The 19,650-nt window shown below is 40.8% G+C and overlaps 1 protein-coding gene across 1 annotated transcript; it reads left to right on the forward strand.

Annotated features, from left to right (window-relative positions):
• Positions 1-558: 558 nt before the first annotated feature.
• On the forward strand, positions 559-19,208 carry dcun1d1 (DCN1, defective in cullin neddylation 1, domain containing 1). The gene is made up of 7 exons (XM_084326850.1): positions 559-654; positions 1,559-1,772; positions 5,906-6,074; positions 7,153-7,283; positions 14,230-14,312; positions 14,474-14,570; positions 18,059-19,208. The coding sequence occupies exons 1-7, from the start codon at positions 652-654 to the stop codon at positions 18,133-18,135; spliced, it is 774 nt and encodes a 257-aa protein (XP_084182976.1). The 5' UTR covers positions 559-651; the 3' UTR covers positions 18,136-19,208.
• Positions 19,209-19,650: the final 442 nt, after the last annotated feature.

Genomic DNA, 19,650 nt, shown 5'->3' on the forward strand with positions numbered 1-19,650 from the left:
ATACACACAATTGTTAAGGGGATGCAGACCAGAGAAAGACGTTTGTCTTGTTTACATCAAGGTCCCCCATTTTCAATTCATATTGACATTTATGACATACACAACATATATGACATTTATGGCATAGGGACATACAGGTATTTAGTACTGATACATTTGTGACATAAACGGTATTCAAATATACAGTACTGTTACCCATAGATCCTGACAGAGTATATACATATGATGGGGAGGGGACTGTACATTAGGAGGGGGTGGGTGGGTGGGAGAGAAATATACATACGGTGGGGAGGAGACTGTACATTTGGAGGGGGTGGGTGGGTGGGAGAGAAATATACATACGGCTGGGAGAGAATACATGCGGTGGGGAGGAGATTGTCTATTAGGAGGGGGTGGGGGATTTGAACATTTACGGTGGCCAGTTTATAAAATACCCCCACCCTCCCACATCCAGCAACTCATATTATGTACTGTATAAATGGGGTTTAGATTTAGAATTAATCCACAAATGTAATTCTAAAAATACTCTGTTGTGTACTTTTATTTTGAAGGCAACCACCTGAAACCGGAAATCTTATCCTTGGAATCTCTTGGTAGCTTCACAAAGGTCAGCCAGCTGGATGGAAAAAAGGGAGTCGGGCAATTACAAACATGGTGAGAAACACCTCCATTTATTCTGTTTTCGGAGATGTACATGCAACTCCCGTATATGTTTTGTTGGATTAATACTCACAAACAATGAGAAATACCCAAGAACTAGCGATAATGGCCTTATAACCCTGCAAAGAAAATAAATTCACCTAGCTTTCTAGCTAACATTAGCAAACTAGCTAACGGTGAGACCAGCTTGCTAGCTAGTTTGAAACATTAGCTGAATCAACTGAAACAGGGGACCCTTGTATGATCAGCCCGTTATTGTTGTCCATAAGACTGCAAGTGGGACGTTATCAGCAATGCTACATGGTGACACATATCAGTTCAATACAAGCTGGTCAATACAAGCCGGCCAATGGAACTAACGTTAGCCACATCACGCTAACGTAACGTCACCTGTGTGTTAGCAAGTCGCTAGCACGTCCCATAGCTAACGCTAGCTGTTTTGTACTCTTGTGTATAATGTGTTGATGTGTGCTAGTTGATCTATAAATGCTCAGAGGGCTATGTGATTTATTCACGTCTGTTAGTGGTCGTTTTTAGCATACCGTAGCTGTCAGTAAACTACAGCTCATAAATGTATAGATGTAGCAGTACTGTCTATCTGTATGTCATGCATGTCATATATGTCCCGATCAATTGAAAATGGGGGACCCTGATGTAAACAAGACGAAAGTCTTTCTCTGGTCTGCATCCCCTTAACAACAGCTGTACTGTATTGTACCCATTCTGCAATCTGTTAATAAAGTTTTCAATCAATCAATCAATCAATCAATCAATGACTGATAGACATATGTAAACTAGTAATGCCATAGTATTAATAATAATAAACTCAACGGGACATTTGACTACAGGCGTTGGTATTGTGCCATTAATATGTATTTTATGCTTGTCTTTTTTACAGAACAAGCTGAAGTCCTCACAGAAGGATAAAGTTCGTCAGTTCATGATATTCACACAATCTAATGAGAAGACCGCTTTGGCTTGTCTGTCACAAAATGACTGGAAATTAGATGTAGCCACTGACAACTTCTTCCAAAATCCAGAGCTCTATGTTTCAAATCTCAAGGGAGCCTTTGACAAGAAAAAGCTTGAGCAGCTGTACAACAGATACAGGGGTAAGTAGTCTTTTTCACATGCATAATCAATTAAATGTTACAGAATACGCACCACTTCATCCTCTTAGCAGTTGTTAGTATTGAGCTGTACTGTATTGTACCCATTCTGCAATCTGTTAATAAAGTTTTCAATCAATCACTTCAATCAATTTATCTAGGATATCCATAGTATCCTCATAATGGGTCCTGCATTCCTACCAATATGGTTCAATGCCATAAACACAGTTTATTGGCCATGGTTGTCATATCACCTGTTATTTGATTACCATCAGCTGTTTTTCTCGTGCCAAAATGTCTGCAATACTGACATAATGGAATATTATGGATAGAGCTCAGCAGTATCTGTCCCCTGATACATTCTTCATAGCTGTAAACAGCTTTGCAATCTTGAGACTCATGGGGTTCTGTGTTGCATAGTGAAATCATTGTAGCTAATCGTAATTTGGGCTGTCACGATTAATCGAGAAACCTTACTAGAATAACGCAATTATTCCGTCTCAACGGTACCTATGGTTTGCTCAGTCGTCGCTACGAACACAATTGGCAGTGTTCGCAGGTGGGAAGCCGGTGAGGTATGAGTCCTGGTCGTTGCAATAGCAACTCCTACTGGTCGGTCGGGGCACCTGTTCAGCAGGGAGGGCATCTGGGGGAAATGGCGTGAACATGCACCTTACGCTCTCCCAGTGAAACTCTTAGATGTCGGGTGAAAAGAAGTGGCTGGCGACTCCATTATATCGGAGGAGACGTGTGGTAGTCTACACCCTCCCCAGTCAGACGGTAGGGCAGCGCAACGACCAGGGTGGAATTGGAATAACGACTGAATTGGGGATTGGAGAAAAGTAGAAGGGTAGAAATTTGTATTTCAAATACCGTGCAGACCTACGGTGCTACCTGCACATGTATTTGCATTTACATTTAGCTGATGCTTTTATCCAAAACTACTTGCATGCGTACAACAAAACATCCCTGCCAGATCGCCCATGAGTGATACCAAGTTCCCATGCATTCCTGTAAGCTGTGGGAAAATAGATTGGATTAGATGTTGTCAGATAGGGCTGGGTGATAAACACAAAATGTACGGATACAACGTCATAAATGTCACCTACTGTATATCAATATGTTAGGTAAATGCTTTCCTCCATTGTAGGCTGTTTAATTTTGTGCCCCTTTAATTCAACTGAACGTACAACAACCAATTACATATCGAGATACAAACATGTTGACAGACGAATCTAATAAACGCGTTGACAGAGGACCAACAAGATGGAGAATGTGGTCTTTGTGCATTTAAAAAAATAATTATCGTTTTATTTATCGCTACCAACGCAAATGATATGGATTTCATGTCATATCGTTCAGACCTCTTGTCTGAGACTTCGAATAATTTCATATACCTGTTTACAAACATACTGCGTTCGAGACGATCAGCAATACCATCTGAGTCACGTGACTAAGTTGCCTCGGACCTGCGCGAGCTGCTGCGCTAAAAGAATACGATGGGGCTCTATGGAGAAACCATGGCACTCCCCTGACTAGAAGTTGTTTCAAACTAAAACGGCTGGATGTCATTTAGCCAAATCAGCATGGCTGCGAGTGTGAGTCTTTCACCTTTTACATATCTAGCTACGGCATGGATTGATTGTTTAGATCGCTAGCATGGCTAACAAATGCAAATATATTGTAGTCTGCCCCATTGTTCTGACCAGGAATATGTTCCTTTCTGCTCCGGGGATGCGTGCGCACACTGAGTCTGACGTATACAGCGAACAGGTCTATTGATGGCAGCAGAGCAATATGCTCCAAAGCATCTAGTCTACCAGAAATACAAAAAAAATCTTAAAAAGAAACAATTTCAGTATGAAGATTGACCCCATATCTTATGCTGGTATGTTGTACCTATGGCTTGTACAGACACACATATTGTTTTATACACAACAAATTATGCTTATTCTTTTTTCAAAACCCGCAATGTTTCTTTTTGTATGAAAAACAGTAGGGGAAAATGTTCTGCTCATAAACATAAACAAACATAATGTCAGTGTCTCTGAATTGCAGAGACCATAGCCTACAACATGTATAATGCATAGCCTACAACATGTATAATGGTTTGCTGCAAAGCATTTAAAAATGCTATCTTGTCATTAGCATTAGGCTATATCATCATTATTATCATCAGAATAATTGACAGAATACTCAATTAGGTACCAATAGTGACAGCCGCCCTAATCTTAACTTTCACTAGAGGCTGCATCCATAGAGGAAATACTTAGAGAATAATAACCAGAGAGGGGCCAGTGACTGCAGTGTTATTAGACTACTAGAGCGGGGCCAGACACTGCAGGGTGTTAAGACTACCAGAGAGGGCCCAGACACTGCAGACCAGAGAGGGCCCAGACACTGCAGACTAACAGAGAGGGGCCAGACACTGCATGGTGTTATTAGACTACTAGAGAGGGGCCAGACACTGCATGGTGTTATTAGACTACTAGAGAGGGGCCAGACACTGCATGGTGTTATTAGATTACTAGAGAGGGGCCAGGCACTGCAGGGTGTTATTAGACTACTAGAGAGGGGCCAGGCACTGCAGGGTGTTATTAGACTACTAGAGAGGGGCCAGGCACTGCAGGGTGTTATAGACTACTTGAGAGGGGCCAGGCACTGCAGGGTGTTATAGACTACTAGAGAGGGGCCAGACACTGCAGGGTGTTATTAGACTACTAGAGAGGGGCCAGACACTGCAGGGTGTTATTAGACGACTAGAGAGGGGCCAGGCACTGCAGGGTGTTATAGACTACTAGAGAGGGGCCAGGCACTGCAGGGTGTTATTAGACTACTAGAGAGGGGCCAGACACTGCAGGGTGTTATTAGACGACTAGAGAGGGGCCAGGCACTGCAGGGTGTTATAGACTACTAGAGAGGGGCCAGACACTGCAGGGTGTTATTAGACTACTAGAGAGGGGCCAGACACTGCAGGGTGTTATTAGACTACTAGAGAGGGGCCAGACACTGCAGGGTGTTATTAGACGACTAGAGAGGGGCCAGGCACTGCAGTGTTATTAGACGACTAGAGAGGGGCCGGGTAGGGATGCCCGATCACGTTTTTTGCCACCGATACCGATCGTCGTGAGCCATATCGGCCGATACCGATCCGATACCGATCGTTTTTGATTAAAAAGAAATAAAAAATTATTTTATATAATTTTTTTTTTAATAAAATATATATATTATATAATTAGACTTGTACTTGTATTATCTGCGAGACATCGCCACCACGCAACAAGTCAAAATGCTCGCTATCTGCAAACAGCTCCACTGTCTGTGTGTACTCTAGTAGCCTCCAGCTCCAAAAAGGATTCTCCGGCGCTGCAGCGGGACCCTATTGGTAACGTTATGCTTTGGTCATTTCACATTCAGCAAGCCCTCAGCTCGAATACGCATTCAATCAATGTTATAAGACATTGATATCAGGAGCTATCTGTAGCTACTGCTAGCCGGCTAGATGACGTTAAGACAACTATTTAGTTCAATCGGACATTTCGTTTTGAACTGTGAACTAACGTCAGCTAACGCAAGCTAACGCAAGCTAACGGAGATATCAACATGGACTACTAGACTTCCTGGGGCATTTGTTGATATCCGGAGCTATCAGTAGCTAGCCGGCTAAATACCGTTAGACAATGCCTACTAAAAGTGAATAGTTGACTGGGTAATTTTGTTTAAACAGTAACGATAGCTAGGTAGCTAACGTTAGCTCAGGTTGAATGCACTATCTAGACTCAGCAGAGGAGGTCCGCCTCCTCTCGCCTCCTCTGTGTTTACAAACTCTACACGGGTACGGGCGGGGCTAGGGAGGAGGAGCAGTTTGCAGGTCCTGTGCGTCTGAGACAAGCGAGTGAGATATCCACTTGATCAGTTTCCGCGATCGGCGAATATGACTAATTATCGGAATTCCCCGATCGCATATTTATACTGATTATCGGCCGATAACGATCGGTGGCCGATCGATCGGGGCATCCCTAGGGCCAGGCACTGCAGTGTTATTAGACTACTATGGATGAATAAATCAGGCAGTGGCCAGAGTGATTTTCTCTATATTACCAGAATGCTAATGTGCTCCTCTGACTTAAACCTAGATCCTCAAGATGACAACAAGATCGGTCTCGACGGTATCCAGCAGTTCTGTGACGACCTGGGCCTGGATCCAGCCAGTATAAGTGTGCTCCTTATTGCCTGGAAGTTCCGGGCAGCAACACAATGCGAGTTCTCCAAACAGGAGTTCATGGACGGGATGGCGGAGCAAGGGTGAGAGTCAGAGAGTCTTCACAGCCCCAGCCCCTTTCAGCTCACCTTCTCATGGCCAGGCATGTCGATTATAGAAACGTCCTCTTACTCGTGTTCACTTCACAAGGTGTGCTATAGAGTGTGCTATAGAGTGTGTGGTCATGGCTCTGCAGTAAACAGAAATACTTTTTTCTGGTATCCGTTCCCACTTTATCCAATCAGGAGAGAACTCCTGAAATAAAAACAAATATGAACTTAAAACAAGTAAAATAATCTGCCAGAGCAGTGAGAAATTCTGGCTCGGCAAGATTTCTTGAAACAAGTAAAAACATCTAGGGCTCTCTCTCCTGATTGGATAAAGTTGGAACAGGATACCAGAACATATATTTTCTGTTTACTGCATAGTGGAGGGACTGGGAGACCCATGTTACCGGCCAAACACTATATATCAGTGATGGCTGTCAGAATGTAGAGCTATTTAAAACTTATTTTAACAAGAAATGACCACCTACGGCACCTTTTAATAAAGTAAATGCAAGTAAGGTGTGTGTGTCATTTTGTGCCCCTTTTAATTCAACTGAATGTACACCAGCTAATCACCTGTTGGCAAACATGTAGATAGAGATAGAGGGTCAACATGATGGAGGTGGTGGTATTTGTGCGCTGATTATTTAGAAAATGAATTATGGTTTAGTTTACCGTTACCAAGGTAAATGTGATAATACAGCACAATATGGATTTCAGGTCATGTCGCCCGGCCCTGTGTGTGAGTTATCTTTTCTATAGTCTACACACATTCTCCTCTCCACCTGTCATAAGATATTCCAGCACCTTTCAAGTTCTATGGTCAGACATGAGTGGAATAGTTGTTTAAAACCTGACATTGATACCCATGTTTGAATCTTGAAGTGAGAAGTCCTTTAAAACTTTAAAACTCTTTAAAAGAACATTTAAATGTATTATTGTTGCGGCGTTAGATATTAGCCAAGATATGAACAGGTGTCACTCAAACCCTCAGCAGCATCAGTCACTGAAGAAACGTTCTGTTGTCATCCATACATTTCTGCTTTTTTGCTAAAAACCCTTATTGTTTCCTCAGGTGTGACAGTATAGAGAAGCTAAAAGCTCAACTACCAAAAATGGAGCAAGAGTTAAAGGACCAAGGGAAATTTAAGGACTTTTACCAGTTTACATTTAACTTTGCAAAGAATCCTGGTCAGAAAGGTTTGGGTAAGAATATTTTGTTACTACATTTTTATTATTATCACAAATAAGAATCCGAAATAAAATAAAGTGATAGCCTTGTAACATGTTACAATGAATTTGCTTTGCTGTTATAAATACCTAAGTGATACTGCATACGCCCCCCCCCCCCATGTATATGTCTACCAACATGCTCAAAGGACGGGTATTAAAAATGAGCTAATACTGTGAAACAACGCAAACAGGCAGTTGCTGACAGTATGTGGTCTTAACCCCACCTATACAGTGCAGTCCACAAGTCTTGAGTAGTACACTACAGTGAACCATTAGTTGTTGTTATGTACTCTGTACTCCAGCACATTGGATTTGAAATGGAACTAGAACTTAAAGTAAAGTAACTAAAGTGTTGCTCTTCCCTTATCTGGGTAACGTTGCATGTAAACACAGGCTAAAGTTCGTTTTGGCCAGCGTTGCACCCAAAATACCATAGTCACCCATCGTGCAGGACCTGACGATCAGCAAAACCTTCCACTGGCAGATTTGGTGTGAGGAGTTGGCACATGAATATGTGTCATTGTAGCAAACTTTGCTACAAATCAGACAAAGTGTTGCATGAGTACCACTCGGCCTCCTGTTTAGAGTGTGTTTCTGAAAGTCGACTAGATGTTATTAGGTATGTGCGTTATTAAACGATGACACGTTTAAACGTTGCTGCACCAGCTAGTCGACACTGAAAATACTCGGTCCGTTAAACTATTTTGGTAAAACTACCAGTCAAATGTGTGAAAACAGCTGTATATTTTGATTTGTGCATTCTCAAACGCTGCTGCTGTTTAATGCATCTCTGGCTTGTCACAGCTGGCTCTCTTTCTCTAGCTAGTTTTGTTGTTAGCAATAATAACAACATGCTAACTGCTACTACTCCTTGACATCCAAGAGGCACCGCTTGGAAAATACTTGGACTCCGCTGTTTAACTTACACGGCAAGATTCAGCTGTCGTCTGTAGATTTAAAAGAGCAAGTATCGGTCCAGTATCCTGCCCAGCTGATAATCTGCAGCTGAAAACATCCATGCACCATTCACAATGGAAAACAATGATACCATTTCAAGTATCTTTGATATGTCTGCACTGTGAGTTTGTGGAAATAACTGAAATAACATTTCAGTGGTGGCAGCTCTACTGTATTACTGATGCTTCCCCATTTAGCTTAACACTTTGGGTGCCGGGAAACGCTTAAACACGTCATTCCCGGCCATGCTCAAGTTGCCGAAGACGCTTTACAGCGTCTTTAATATCAATATTTCAAAAATCTGGGATCGGATTCATATGTCCCCTCCGCTGGCCTGAGATCCACCAGGAGGACCCACTGAGCTCTCTGGCGGTTCAGGAGCGCCATCTGGTGGCCGATCGGCGCAATCGCTTAACAGGAAGTGCCATAGAGGTTGTGCTGGACGGCCGTATTACTTCCGGGCACTCGCTATAGGTCCCGGCATTCTAGCTCGTCACAATACACAGCGATCGATTGCCAATAACTCGATAAACAACATGATTTGGACGTATATACCATTATACAAGCTGGAGATGGACCGGGTAAATCTACATCCCATAATGATAAAATGTCTACTCTACGATGATCGCCCAACGGCGCGCGGAGACTGGGGTGAGTTTTAGCGTGTAAAGTTACCGTCTTCGATACTAACTGCTATTATCAACATTTGACCCACATTAGATGATTGGTATAACGCTGCCCACGGAATTATAAACGCCCCCTAGCCAATCCGGTCAACATCAGATGACGTGTAGTAACTTCTAGAAGTACGTCTAGTTGGAATTTTTTATATCGCGCTGATTGCCATAAAACTGTATTGCATCATCAATATAATGTATAGATCACGTTCTGGAGAAAGCTGCAGAAAGAGATGAAAACATACTTATACATTAGACCATACTTTACTATGAATATGTGAATGAAAAAGTTTAACGTTGCTACACAATGAACAATACATATAGGACTTTGAATGGGCCCTAATAATGGCAATGTAGCAATAGAATTTAAAAAGTTATAGCCCTGCAAAGAAGGGGACTTTCTCTATAGACAAATAGAGCCGGCAACCTACGGTTGATAATGAATTTAACCCATGGCAGCCAAAGTGTTAAGATTCATGGTCATTGGGCATACATCAATGGTTCTTACTGTAAACATTATTTTGCTGAGCTTTTTTATTTAACATTTTTCTTTTTTCTTTGTATACACTTGTCGTTTAACCCTTTAATCGCCAAGGACGAGTTAACACGTCATTCTCCGCTAATGCGTAATCTGCCAATGACGCCGACGCCGTAACACGTCATTGAGATCAATATTTCAAAAATCTTGTGATGGCAATCATATTTCACCCGCGGAGACTTGAGATCTCCTGTTGATCTCCTCTCAACTCTCCAACGGTTCAAGAGCGCCATCTGGTGGCCGATCGGCGGATCGCCCAAACAGCAAACCGGAAACGGAAACTGGTGCTCATCCAAATTCGGTCCGGCCACTCGCTATAGCTCCCGGGGCTCCATCTCGACACACTGGATAATCAATTGCTCCCCCTAACTCAATAAACAACGTTATTTGGACGTATATAGTATTATACAACCTGGAAATGGTTCATCTAGATCAGTGGTTCCCAAACTGTGGTGTGCGAGCGCCCTCTAGGTGGTGCGTGACATGAAAAGGCTAATGGTGGTAAAAAGATTAAATAAAATATTTATTATTATATATTTTTTTACAATAAAATTTAATAAAAATCTTAGTCAAACCTTTAGTATTATGGATATTAAACATGCTGGCAGAGTACATGCATCCATGTTGTCGTGAACATTTTTATTAAATAAAGAAATTCCCTATCCATAGTCGCCGTGGGAAGAGATACAATAAAAAATTTAATTAAATAAATTCCCTACCTACTCATGGCCTTAACTGAGAACCAACAGGAACCAAACAATATTTTTTTTATGCCTAATAAATATAACTAATATACATTATTTCAAATGGGGATTTTCACTGTGTTAATCATGAAATTCAAGAAATGTTTTAATAAAAAACGTAAGTTTTAATAATAATAATAAACAATAATGTCTCGGGCGTGTCTGACACAGGTGTGCTTCATCTGTGCACGGAGACCAGCAAAAAAAAATTCGAACAGAAACCCATTGGGGTCAGCTAGGTCGGGAGGTGACAGGGGGTGCACGGCCAAAAAAGTTTGGGAACCGCTGATCTAGATCAACATCCCATAATAGAAAACGGTCTACTCCAAGCTGATCGCCCAACGGCCCGAGGAGACTGGGGTTAAGTTTCAGTGTTTATTATTACCGTGTTCGATACAAACTGCTCTGATGATCATATCACCCCCACACTACATGAATCATCTAACGTTGGCCACGGAATTACAAACGACCCCCCCCCCCCCCCCCCATCCGGTCAACATCAGATGATGAGTAGTAACTTCTAGAAGCACGTACATTTGAAAGTTTATCTGGCGCCGATCGCTATCAAACTGTATTTGATCATCAATATAATGCATTTAGGGCTATAAATCACGTTCTGCAGAATTCTGCAGAAAACGATAAAAACATATTTATACTTTAGACCATATTTTAGTATGAATATGTGAATGAAAAAGTAGAACGTTGCTACATCCTAAACGATAGATACTTGACGTTGAATGGGCCATAGTAATGTCAATTTAGCAATACAATTTAAAAAGTTATAGCCCTGCAAAGAAGGGGAACATCTCCCTTATTGGTGAAGTTGTACACCAAGGACAGCTGTATATGTGTTCAAGATCTCATGTCAATCGGACTTACAGGGTGTGTTAAGTAGGGTTGGGCAATGAGAACCGGTTCTAATAGGAACCGGTTCCTAACTTCCGGTTCTGGAACATAAGTAACATATTTGCATTTCGATTCTTAATTTCGATTCTTAAAATGTTTTACTTTGTTAATTAATACCCTAGTTACAGTACAGCAACCAAATAAAACTATAAAGTCAACTGACAATGTGAATAGTATGAAAAAAATGCGAAATAAGCTGTGACCGCACCTTAAAGAGTCGGAATCGAGAATCGTTTAGAACAGGAATCGAAATGGAGAATCGGAACCGGAATCGTTCAAATCCAAACGATGCCCAACCCTAGCGTTAAGTAACTGAGCGCTCACGGTGAGAATGCTCATTGTTGCGACAAGAAGGACGGTTGTTATAATGTTTTGATTGAGGAAGCAGCGACCGAAGATGATATGGTCAGTGTAGAGCAGGGGTTCTCAAACTTTTTTATACCACAGGTCACGACCCCATCTGTGTAGGATCCATTTGTTCCGTATACTGAGCCTAGTCAGAAAGTGCTCAGAGTGGCTGAGCTGAACAACCCATTAAGTGTGTTATTCGCTCTGAGTGAAGTGGAGCCACTCAGTTACTTAACACTGTGTGTGAGTTATGACTTTTCAAAGTTTTACATTTTGACCTTTATTATATTGCCACCATTTGGTCTATTGGTGACGTGATATTTGTTGTGATGCATTGGTACACCAATATCTATCACTTTGGGACGGACTGATGGTCTTATGCAGGCTGCTTGGTCGCAGCTAAAATACATGCCACCAATATAAAACCACCTTCACTATAATTTTCTTCAGTTTCTCTCAAAACAGTCTACATTTGTCCAGTGAGGGAAAGAAATTATGACATCATGCATGGCTAACTGTGGATCTGTAATGGCAAGGTAGATAGATATTTTTATTTGTCCACTTTCATGGAAATTTGTCTTTGGCTCCACCATGGTTGCAATCAACAAGACAACACAGTACAAACACCACACGGGCACAAAAGACATTGGCCCAAAACAGCCCAATACATAGACAAACGAGAAACGACAACAAAAACACTTCAGATCAAATCTAAATCTAATAATTCATCAGCAATGACATGTGGGATGAAGGACTTCTTAAATATGTATTTTTTTGGGCTACATTTACATTTAGTCATTTAGCTGATGCTTTTATCCAAATCGACTTACAAGTTGTGTACGACAGGGCTAGAGGAACTCTATAGTGCCTTCCCGGTGGAACCGTGTCAAATTCATCATAAAGGGGATGCAAAGGATCAGACAATATTCGCTGAGCCTTGTCCCTATTCCTGAGTACATATAACTCAGACAATTGTCTATAGGCTCGTTATTTTTTGTTCTAAATGTAGCTAAGTTGATGAACTGTCGCACCATGGACCTCAACAGGCAGACCGCCTCCCACTCATATGGCAATAATGATGTTTAAAAGGTTCCTGTTCACACTGCCTGTATTAATTACCTCATTGAAATAATGTAGGTGAAAAATGGTGATCCTTATCACAATTATTTAATCTTCATCCTTTCATTGGACAGTAATTCATACAACATAAGGATTCAGTGTCTTTTGGTTATCACTGGGCGACCTATTCAAATTAATTTAACTGTCAAACTAAATGTATGTGTGTGCAAACCTGTTTAAGGCTTTGGGATATGTGAGATTATGTGGATGATGAAGCAGCATTGTTTTTTGTCAAGTGCCATTTTAATTTGTACAATAACCTTTGGTCCCCTAAAATGTCAGGACAATGTATTCATAACTCGATCACAGACAACAGGGGATTATAATCAAACAGCAGGTGATTATCACTAAATGACAGCCGTAGTCAATGGGCTGTGGCATTATGCCATATTGTGGCAAAACATGAGAATAATTTTAATAAAAGGGGCTACACATTCTTACACAATATGGATGTAAACACCCTAAAATTAAATCTGAAAGTCTGCACTTAAACCTCAGTCATTGTTCCATTTCAAATCCAGTGTGCTGGAGTACAGAGCCAACACAACTCAGACTTATATATATATATATATATATATATATATATATATATATATATATATATATATATATATATATATATATATATATACCGGTATATATATAAATATAGACAGAATAAAACAAAACAATATATTTTTTGTTATATATAAACCAAATATATTCCTACGGAAGCGTATTGCTGCCACACCAGAAACAGAAAAAAAAGATCAGTATCACGTTATAACCTGATCATTTATTGTTTTAACATGAAACATTTTACGTTATACCGTGATAACTTATTGTCTTAACATAAGACGTTTCACGTTATAACGTGATAAGTTTTTTCACGTTATAATGTGAAACGTTTTATGTTAAAACAATAAGTTATCACGTTATAACGTGAAACGTTTTATGTTAAAACAAGTTGCGGTCAGGTGGCGTAGTGGAGATTGCGTTCGTCACCAACCCCGGAGACGCTGGATTCGCCTGTTCGAATCCAGCTCACAGCTCCGGGGTTGTCACCAGCTTGGCTGGCCGTTCACACTAATACAATTGGCAGTTTTAGAGGGTGGGAGAAGCTGGCGGGGTGGGTCCGGGGCGTTGTAAACAGCGACTCCTACAGTTCGGTCGGGGCGCCTGCTAAGCGCGGATAGGATCTAAGGGCGGTAGTGTGATCCTTCCACACTTTACACGCTCTCAGTGAGAGTCCGCGCTACCAGGTGAAAAGAAGCAGTTGATTGGCTAGACGTGTGTCGGAGGAAGCACGTGATAGCCTCCACTCTCCCAGACCGACTGTGGGGGGTAAGTGCGCAGCGACCAGGAAGGGGATTGGGAATTGGCATAACGACTAACATTGGGATAAGAGAAAATCGGAGGAAAAAGGAGGGGGAAAAAGATAAAAAAAAAAAAAAAAAAAAACAACAACAATAAGTTATCACGTTATAACGTGAAATGTTTTATGTTAAAACAATAAGTTATCAGGTTATAATGTGATACTGATATTTTTTTTCTGTTTCTGGTGTGGCAGCAATACGCTTCCGTATATTCCAAATGTTGATTGGATGCAAAGTTATTTTTGACATTCCTTCTGTTATTGTTTCTGCTTTTAGACCTAGAAATGGCAATTGCATATTGGAATTTAGTACTGGCTGGAAGATTCAAGTTCCTGGAACTTTGGAACAAATTTTTAGTGGTAAGCTTATCACTATTACACGTGTGTGTGTGTGTGTGTGTGTATATATGTATGTATGTATACGTACGTAAGTGACCACTCACTATCAATATGCAAATATTTGGTACATCACTCTTCATAATGGTGTGTTTTTCTTTTGGTTAACCTGTTGTGTTCTGCAGGAGCATCATAAAAGGTCTATCCCCAAGGACACATGGAACCTCTTGTTAGACTTCAGCACAATGATAACTGATGACATGTCCAATTATGATGAGGAAGGTTTGTACTTTTATCTTCCTCAGCGTAGACCACAAAGGAACACACCGACATGGGAATATATCTTCCCCAGAGTCAAAGAAGATTTTATATCAGTTTCCTCTCTGTGCGTTCAGTAGAAAGCTATCCGGCTGCACACTAGCCTTGCTTAGCACACTGAATGGAAGCGGATTGGTACAAGCTAGTCCAGGAGTTGGCCAACTAACACTTCTCCTGGAGTTTTAAGCTAGGCTAGCCTGTACCAATCCGCTTCCATTCATTGTGCTAAGCTAGGCTGGCATGTCTTTCTACTAAACGCACAGAGATGAAGCCGGTATCTTATCTTCTTGTCTGACCCTGGAGAAGACAAGCAAATTTCCCATACTGTTTAATTAGTTTGCACTGTGTGAGCGTATGGCAAGTCATAGGGCTGCATGTCTCCAATGAATCTATTTAACACTTTAACCGCCGAAAACGCCGGAACTCGTCATTCCCCGCCATGCTCATTCCGCCGAGGACGCCTTAACTCGTCTTTGATGTCAATATTTCAAAAATCTGTCATCGAAATCATATTTCCTTTCCGGAGCTCTGAGACACAGTGCTGATCTCCTCTCAACTCTCTAGCGGTTCAAGAGCGCCATCTGGTGGCCGATCGGCAGATCGCCAACCGGATATTAACCTTTGAACCAGTAGTACTCATGCAAATGTGGTCCGGCCACTCTATAGCTCCCGCGACTCCATCTTGAAACACTGGATAATAGATCGCTCGCCCTAACTCAATAAACAACGTTATTTGGACGTATATACTATTATACAACCTGGAAATGGATCGGGCATTTCTACATCCCATAATCGAAAACGGTCTACTCCACGCTGATCGTCCAACGGCGCGAGGAACATACGGTAAGATTCAGCGTTATTTTCTAACGTATTCCATATAAACTGCTATGATGAACATATGACCCACTCTGGATGAATCATCTAACGTTGCCCACGGAATTATAAATGATCCCCCGCCCACTCCGGTCATCATCAGATCATACGTAGATCATTCTAGAAGTACGTCCAGTTAAAATTTTTCATCTCGCGCCGATCGCTACCAAACTGTATTTCATCATCAATATAATGCATTTAGGGCTATAAATCACGTTCTGAAGAAAGCTGCAGAAAACGATAAAAACATACTTATACTTTAGACCATATTTTAGTATGAATATATGAATGAAAAAGTTTAACGTTGCTACACCCTGAACAATACATATAGGACATTGAATGTGCCATAATAATGGCAATGTAGCAATAGAATTTAAAAAGTTATAGCCCTGCAAAGGGGAACTTCTCCATAGACAAATAGAGCTGGCGAGGGATGGTAAATTATGAATTTAACCCATGGCGATCAAAGTGTTAATCAGGCGGTTTGATTGATTTTTCTTTTTGTTCCTGGAGAATGTATATCTCTGGTAAGCAGTAGATTTAAAGTGATCCCTCTGCATGTAGGAAGCACAATTTTACATATTTGCAGATTAAAACATACTAATCGATTAGTTGACTAAGAATATCTTTAGTCAAGGGCAGCCGTAACAGGTCCACTGTGAACAAGTCTACTGGCCCATCCCAAGTGTTCCCTTCCACTTTTTGAATTACCTTTTTAAAATCAGCAAAAGTAACGAGACAGTCTACACATAATGAGGAGACGGATCATAGTGGTTTTGAATGGCGAAAACCATAACACTAAAGATGACTGCAACAAAGAAACTACGTGCTACAAAACAAACATATACATTTTATGTTGAGTAAAACTATAATATACTTGATCTTGAGGTTAATGCGACTTTTAAAGATATTTAAAATGAATCACCATCTCTGCTAAAAGGCTGGGAATCGTGCAGTGAATGGTTGCCATGTTTTTTTAGAAGCTGGTCTAAGTTGGAAAAAAGGCAAGTCCTTTTTGACAAAATTAACCATTCTATGTTTTCACTGGTCAATTAGCCAGTGATCAAAATAAAAATAAATGATTCTTAGATATGGATGGCTCCCCCATTCAAAGAGATATGGGTCAGGTCTTGTTAGTCCCCATTATCAAGATGGTGGCAGAGTGTTTTATAGCAAAGGGTTTGTTTATAGGCTTCCAATGTGCAATTAAGAGGTTTATAAATGTTTATTTTGTATATATGTGATATTCCCATAACATTAGCTATTATTAGCCCTGTCAATCATTATTAAGCAGCCTCCTAAAACTGCTGCATTTATGACTATGAGAAGGAAGAGAGAAGCAATAAAGGAAACGGATCTTATTGACAATATTTATTCATCCTAAAGTTTCAAGGGACTCCACTGGCAATGTTTTTTTTCTTTTTGTTTTATTGTCATGGTGAGCATTTTAATTTGACTCACCATGAGCCCTGTAAAGTAGGCCTATAATCATCTATGGATACTATTTGGAGACCAGCAGCAAATAAACTAATGTGCACATTTAGAAATATTTCCGTATTCTCTGAAGTGTGTTTAATTTGGTAAAGCAGGCATTTCTTCATCAAGTCATATGATGTGGATATTTTGGGTTTAGTGTGCTTCTCCATGCATCTCACATAGGCTTCAATAGAGGCCTTGCACTGAATGTTTGTGTATTTCTCTGTCTTCCAAGATGGCTACGTGTAACATAGCGACCATTGTGTGCCATTGTACAACGTTTGCTATGTGCAAAACAATGGTTGCTATGTGTTGATACATGATAAATATATCGACAAAAACATAATAATTTGGTGTCCTATTACTGGATCTTGTAAACGAGTCACAGTAGAACAGTAATATCTTGCTTTCCCACTGGTTTACCTACTCTACCACTACACAGAATTTAAACATTTTCTTTTGAAAGTGGTTACCAATGGTTACAGGCAGCCATACTGGAAGTTACCAATGGTTACAGGCAGCCATACTGGAATAAATATAACTATGCAAACATTCTGTGCAAGGCCTCTAGTACTGACACCAAAGTCTGGCACCAAGCAGAGCATTAAAACGCTGGTATTATGATGTAATGACCCTTCCTTGGTTTATAGTCTTCTTGAATAAAACCTGAACCTAATTAACCTACGGCTATTTTAAGATTACCGAAGGTGTACCGAAAAAATGCCTACTCAACCATATCAACTGAAGGTAATATATAGGAAGGGATATCAGCCGTGAAAATGAATATGAGGTGATGTCCTCACTGAAAACGCACATCATTAGCAAAACTGACTTGTACAATAGCAATAAACTGCTTATATATCAGAAATGTTTGTCTCATGTCTCACTCCATTCATTTCATATAGTCTCAGGTCTGCTTATTTCCCCAGAGCTGATGAAGGAAGTAGCTAGGGAGTTTCATGTCTCCTCTCTGTCTCTGACTGAACTTCCGTACTGAAAAGACTACTTCGGGGGGTTTCAGACGGGCAGCTCACTCATGGTTAGCTACTCTACCCCTCATAATGATGTTATAACGCCGCTTTTCATATTCCCTCTTTTTTAAGGTGCATGGCCAGTCCTCATTGATGACTTTGTGGAGTTTGCACGGCCGCACATTGGGACCAAAAGCACGGCTGTCTGACTGCCCCAGCTGAAGGAACGTCGATATGTTTATACAGAAAACACACAACCAAGGTGGTGAATGGAGCGCAGGGGGACTGCACTGAGCTGAGATCTACGTTGCCTTTCCCAACCCTCAGGACTGAGATGTTTTACACAACAGAGACTTTATATATAAAAAAAAAAAAAAGGCATATCTCCTCGGCGGTCATCTTGTGGTGGTTTGGGGGCTTTTATCTTTAGTATGGGGGCTTTTTTTGTGTCGACTCAAGCCAACTGGAGATGAGTCACCATCTTGGACCTTACAGTTCCTGTCCCAGTGTTTAGTTGGTATGGTCGAGCTTTGTTCAGAGCATCTGGCACCCAGACAGACAGACAGACAGACAGACAGACAGACATACATACTATTGTATCGTAATCTAAACACAAGGGTCCGTGAGGGAATGTCATTCTTTAAAAATATTGAATTGAATTTTAATACTTTTGCGTGCATTCCTAATATGATTTTTGTTTTGTTTTGTTTTATGAGACATTTGTGTGGCAGATCAGTACAAAACATTGATTGTAATATTTTTTTTGTTTTAAGCATAATGCTGTTCCATACACACAAATGTATAAGATAATAAATGTTTCAATTTGGTATCTCTTCAATGTTTCCTAGCGTCTTTGTGCGTTTTTATATGTTGATCTCATGCTCTTATATTAGTTGAAAGGAGCTACTGCACTGACAAGTACATACAATAAATTATTGGCAAATAACAGTATATGTACAGAGATCAAAATACAGTTGTGTGTATGGTAATAGTACTGTTTGAACAGTACTGTGGGTGGCAATAATGTGTTGTACTGTATAGCCAGATGTTAAGAATCTGTTCTTGGGTGCTTGAGCAGTCGAGTGGTAAAGGTACTGTGGGACACAGGTTGGCATGTATTTCCGAGAATGAATTAATGTTGATTAGAGCCTAGTCTAATTAATTCACGCGCTCTCCCATGAGCTCAAAATACCGGACGTGTTGCGATGGTCTATGGTTGAAAAACGACATTTGCTAGGGCCTCCAATGGCATCCAATGTAATAAAAAAAGTCAACCAACGAACTCTATTCTTGTACCGGATCTCCTCTCTGGTAAACAAGAATACCCTGAAGACTCTGGCAGGAGCACTCATTCAAGGGTACTACGACTATGCTTGCACCTCATGGTACCAAAGCACCTCAAAGGCGCTAAAAACAAAATTACAAACATCTCAAAACAAACTGGTCAGACTACTGCTTGACCTTACTCCTAGAACCCACCTCACCCCTGCCCACTTTGACAACCTAGGATGAGTAGACGACAGAGTACAGCAACTTGCAATGGGCCTGGTCTACAAGATACACTACACCACTAAGGTACCCATGTACATGTAAAAATACTTCCCAAAGGTCAGTGAATACCACGACCACAACACCAGAGGGAGCTCCACAAATCATGTTAAACCCAGATTCGGCTCAAACAAGGGACTAAACACGTTTAGCAATTATGCCACATCAATGTGGAA

Source organism: Notolepis coatsorum (assembly GCF_963971535.1).
Source record: "Notolepis coatsorum genome assembly, chromosome: 13".
In the NCBI taxonomy this organism is placed as follows: domain Eukaryota; kingdom Metazoa; phylum Chordata; class Actinopteri; order Aulopiformes; family Paralepididae; genus Notolepis; species Notolepis coatsorum.